The sequence below is a fragment of the Pempheris klunzingeri genome, chromosome 11, assembly GCF_042242105.1.
Source record: "Pempheris klunzingeri isolate RE-2024b chromosome 11, fPemKlu1.hap1, whole genome shotgun sequence".
NCBI classification, from domain to species: Eukaryota; Metazoa; Chordata; class Actinopteri; order Acropomatiformes; family Pempheridae; genus Pempheris; species Pempheris klunzingeri.
The window spans coordinates 13,111,206-13,116,646 of record NC_092022.1 but is presented as its reverse complement, the minus strand read 5'-3'; the positions used below and the strand labels follow the sequence as shown (position 1 = coordinate 13,116,646).

The following is a 5,441-nucleotide window of genomic DNA, read 5'->3' as shown; positions in this document are numbered from 1 at the left end:
ATGAAACAGACTGATCTTTCTCTTTGAAGCCTATAGAGTCTGAACACATGACATAGAGATATGTCAAATGTGGCTTTACGTGTGAGGGAAATAGACCTTAAATTGATTTGCCAGTTTGTCACCCACTTATAGCTGTTGTTTGAAATGTTTCATTGCTTTTTTCCCCCTCTGATTTCTTTCAATCATTGCATATATACACACGTACAGACATCTCCACCACTAGCTGAGCCTTGGTATGTTTTTACGTGGGCTGCAGTAGTACTGGTATGACCCTGGTGTATAGACCCAAGGGAATAGCCAATCTCCATACAGATAGACACAGAGCCAGACTGCACCTGTGCTCCTGGAAATCCTTGCAGGAATTGTATTAAACACCCAAACAGAAATTCTGATGCTTATTACTGACTTGGCCTCCCAAGAGGAAGAGAGATGGAGAGAAACAGAGATGGGGGATAGGGCAGATGAGGAATTTAGGGAGAAAAATGAGGGGAAAGCAGGATGGATGAGCACATCTGTTTCTGTTTACCTACTGCTGCATCAGGGTTACTGTATGCTGCTGTGCACGTCTTCATTAGCATCAAGTCGGCTATGATAGGCCTCCAGCCCTTGGCAAAATACACACATTTCCATTTTCTGTGTCAATGTGTCTCATATTATAAGTGGGTGAAAGGAAGGTGTCCGACAGAGAAGCTAACCTTTTCTTCATTAGAAACTAGAAGGTTATTTTGCATTTGTGCTGAATTTTTTAGCTGAAGCAGTCAACCTCATTACCCTGCAGAGATTCTGCAAATGACTGTTTGCTCACAATACTGGAAAAATGCCTACTTGTGTGTGTGAACACGCGTGAGCATGCGTGCAATACTGTGATTAAATGTTCTGTCAAATAATCCAACATTTTATCCTCGTGACTTTGACGGCTTAATTTGATAGATCTCTGCCTTACTAAACACAGCTTTCCAAGAAGTCTTCTGGCAGCAAAAGTTCTGCTATTTAAGAAAGGCCAAGCAGGGTTAAGCGTTAATCCGTGTATTTGTGAGTATCTGTATAGTTATCATGACAAACTCTATTTGTATTGCACTGGTACAAAGCAAAAGTGCTTTACAGGAAGTAGTAAGTAAAATAGAAAATGTACAATATGTATATGTTTATATTCGTGGTGAGTGAGTGAGCAGAGCATCTGGTGGCCTGTCCTGTACAGCTGGACAGCAACAGCAACATGATTTGTTCACTGTGTTAAGTGACACAGTCATATAAGTTTATCTTGCTTTTTTTTCCTCCCCTCTCATTTTTTTTCTTTTAATTGACAGACTGGTGAGTAAAATCTTTTGGAAATAGATATATATTCATGTATTCTCACAGACTGAGCAATATTTCTATTTTCTTTGTCGCATATACATACAGTTGTAATTTTTGTTATACTTTATACTATACTTTATGTCATACTTAAGACAAAATTGAAAAAGGACCCCTTAATAATACACTTTAGTTACAACTAAGCACATAAAATGTCAATTCTTAAGCGTGAAAATCAGGAACAATGAAGTTCAAGTGAGGAAAAAAGAAATTTTTACATCAAGTGAATTCTCGTCATTACCTCCACTAATTGGAGGGGTAAACTCCAATTACCCAGGAGGTTACCCCTCCTGGGTAATTGTCATATGAGATTCTGACATTTTTGAGGAATAGCCATAGTTTCTCCCAGATGCCGTGATCCTTCTCTCTCTACACTTGCTGTTTCCTCTCTTTTCCCCTCCCTCCCTGCCCTTTTTTTTGAAAAACCTCACAGCCTCCCGTCCTCCTTCCCTTCAGCGGAGCAGCATGAGGTAGTTAAATTATATGGCATTATAGGGAAGGTTTCATTTGACTAACACTGTCTACAGTTTACGTAGAACAGAAGGGTACAAATGATATCAAGCTGGCCTTTAGAGTTCGTGGAAGGGCTGAGACGGTGAGAGAAAGTGAATATTTGGAATCAAAGCAAATCAGGTGAGGATGATCGCATACCTCCTCTGAGGCTGTTCTGTGTGAGAGAGCAGTGTGTTTGGGCAATGATGTGTGTCTGGGATTCTGTGCGAGTGTGTATTTGAATTCATTATGTGGAGAAAATCAGTTATTTGAGAACATAATGCTCCAAAAGCAGCTGGTCTGCGTTGCTGTGAGCATGTGTCTGTGCGTGTGTGTGAAGCTGTTTTTGTGTTTTTTCCCAGCAGGCAAATTTGATTGCGCAGACACTCCATGCCGGGCTGAAAATAAGCTCAACTCGTGGTTTACCATGACTCAGTTTGTCATATGTGCTTGATTCACATGCTCACATACCATGGATGTTTTGACCAGCATTTGCTGTTCTTGAAACAGAGATGGTTTACCGATTAGATTAAACTTCATATTAGAATTTAACACAGTGTAATTAAACTCTAAATAGATAAACAAACTTTTTTTGGAGGGCTTTTGCTGTGAATTTGGTTTGAAAATGGGGCACTAACATTAGTGTTCAACTTTTTGACTCATTCTACATGTCTGTGTTTCTCCGTTTAGGTCAGTATGAGTGGGGGAGTCAACGTGAAGTCTGCCCCCCGGGCTCCTCCCCCATCAGGAATCCCCCTCCCACACAGCCTGTTGCCCTCCTCCCCCAAAACAGGCACCTGCCGCCGCGCCGCTGACTTGTCCAGGCCCTCAGCAAGGACCCCTAAACACACACCCACGCACACTCCCACACACACACCCATGCACTCTCCTTCACTTTGCCCACGGAGCTCCAGCATCCCCGGGCCCTCCTCCAGGGACCCAGCGAGAGACGGCGCCCTGAAAAGTCAGCTCCTCAAGCAGATGGGAGCTCTACCTGCCCCCCAGGTGTCACGCTCTGCCTACAGCAGCCCGTTAACCCAGCGCAGGGCTCCACACCCCAAAGACACACTAGATCTGGGAAAACCTGCCGCGCTTCACATCCCCTCACACTTTTCACATGATGGCAATCGCAACAGGAACAGCTTCGCCAATAAGAACCAAACATGGGAAACCAGCAACCTGCGTCCACCTGTTCACTTCAGAAGAGGAGACAACTCCAACACTGTATCCCAGGCAGCGAGTGAGGTCGTGCCACAAAGAGAGGAAGAGCCTCCTGAAAACCACCCAGCCCAGTCCACCATCTTGAGCAATGGCAACCTTCGCCCCTGTCTCACTCAGACAAGCTTCGGGCACACCATCAGAGGTTGCACTGACTCTGCCAGCCAATCAGACGAGGAGATGGGGACTCCTGAAGACAGCAGTCCGGTCTTCTCTCCTGGTCTCCTGCCACTGCCACCAATCACATTAACAATGCCAGTAATGTCCAAAGTGGTGTTAAATATGCAGGATCAAAGCCTAGACCAGGAGACTGTGTCCACAGACACACATGCACCCAGAGTCAACATGGCTACTGTGGCTCCCTTCAGCTACAGGTAAGTGGTCAGCGCTCTCTCTCTCTCACACACACACACACACACACACACACACACACACACACTGATACAACACTTTATCAAGACTTCATTCATCTACCATGAGCCTCCAATTATTGGCAACCTTTGTAAAACCATTGTTTTGTCATTATCATGTGATCACTCTCACCTCATAGCACTTTATGATCCCCCTCTACACACACACACACACACACACACACACACTTTGCCTACACATTCATTGCCACTCTGTATACTAACGACCAGCCCTTAAGGGCTGGTGTAGCCATTTCAGTCTAATTCCTCTGTATCTTATCCAGTAATACATGTGAGTGCAAGAATACACACATTCATATACACACACTTGGTGTTTTCTGGAGCAGAGCTGATCGTTAAAATGTCCTCATCACAGCCTCTGGGCTGACTCAATGTATTGTTCTCTCTCACACACACACATAGTCTGATGTGGGTCAAAAACAGGAAAAGAGTGAATCTAATTTTGTAAGTAAAAAAATGCAGTGCTACTGTGTCTGCGTGTTGTTGAGTGGTGTGTGGTAAAAAAATTAATTCAATAATATAATAAATAATGAATCAATAAGGTGGATGTACAATACTTTATAAGAAAAAGAACTTAAAGACCAACTGAAATTCTTAGGCGTCTTTTTGTACTTTTATAATGAAGTAAATATTCGCAATGCTTCGATCCGTGTTTTTCTTTGATTTGCATTTATGGAAATCAGTGACATGTCAGTCATACATTTTATTCTATAGTCATACACTTGGGTTTTGAATTGTAATCAGCGATGTTGAAGTGATTTGCATGTCCAGTAACAGATGTGTGATGGCTGTGTTCATGATATGTTTACAGGATTCAAGTTCAGGAAAGCGATCTTTCAGTGGACGAACTGAGTGACTGCTCGTCTGGATCTATAGAAGTCTCCTGTGATGACCTAACACCCGGTCAGATACACTCACACACACATGCCTGCCATCAAACAGATTATACTCACTTACATGCATTGCTTTTCCTTTCTCTCCATCTCCTTTGCTGAACAAAACTTTGACGTTATGTCAACGTCATTTTCATTCTGCTCAGTTGGCATCAGGGCACCAAGAGGCCAAGAGCCCCTCTGGCAGGTATGGGTGCCTACTTTCTGGCATCTAGACACATTTACTGTGGCAGTCATAAATAGCGTCAGACATTATGTGCCAGGGGCTGACCTTTGGGTCTCATTGTGAAACCTGAATAGACTCAGTGAAGACTAAAGGACAACCATTCTCTGTCTAAATGTATGCCTCTCACACTGCAGCTCATCAGGCCTCAAGAGCCATGTCTGTAGTTAGGTGTTGTCATCAAGTGTGTGCATGTTTTCAGCCCAGGGCTCTGCTTACTACAGAGGCTCCTAGATGAAGAGATGGAAAAGAGAGATGGGCTCAGGATGTTGAGATGAAGGAAGATGACAGGGGTGATGTGGGTCAGTAATGGGATGAAATGAGGCTCTTCTTGACTCACTGCCAGGGATTTTTATATGAACATCGATTTCAGCTTCATCCAAGAGTTGTCGAGGAGTCTGAACCCTTCCTCCCCTCACGCTTTCTCACCATCCCTTTCTCTTGCACTTCCTCCTTTCCAGTTTCATTGACCTGAAAAGCCACAGTCGCAGCACGACCCACCTCCCCATCCTCTTAAGTAATGGTTTGCTCTGTACCCACAGCCATCGTCATGCATTGTCGTGGTCAGCCTCAGTCGCGGGATGTTGATGTGTCAGAGATACTGTATGACTGATTCAGTGACTGATTCCATGGCTTAGAGAATCATTCTTTTTGATGTGGTGTCTGACGCAAAGAAGAGGATTAAGTGACTAGTTTTGAAATGTGTAAACCTGATTTAGTGTTTATTAAACTTTAATTGCTAAAATGTCTCCTAGCTTACACACAATTGACAGAATATGTGCAGTGTGGTAGGACAGTTGTGTTCTCGTTGTTTGCCAGTAACCCTGCATT

General features: G+C 43.6%; 1 protein-coding gene across 1 annotated transcript; it reads left to right on the top strand.

Annotated features, from left to right (window-relative positions):
- Nucleotides 1-2,541: 2,541 nt before the first annotated feature.
- On the top strand, nt 2,542-5,223 carry LOC139209283 (uncharacterized). The gene is made up of 3 exons (XM_070838931.1): nt 2,542-3,437; nt 4,306-4,397; nt 5,153-5,223. The coding sequence occupies exons 1-3, from the start codon at nt 2,542-2,544 to the stop codon at nt 5,221-5,223; spliced, it is 1,059 nt and encodes a 352-aa protein (XP_070695032.1).
- Nucleotides 5,224-5,441: the final 218 nt, after the last annotated feature.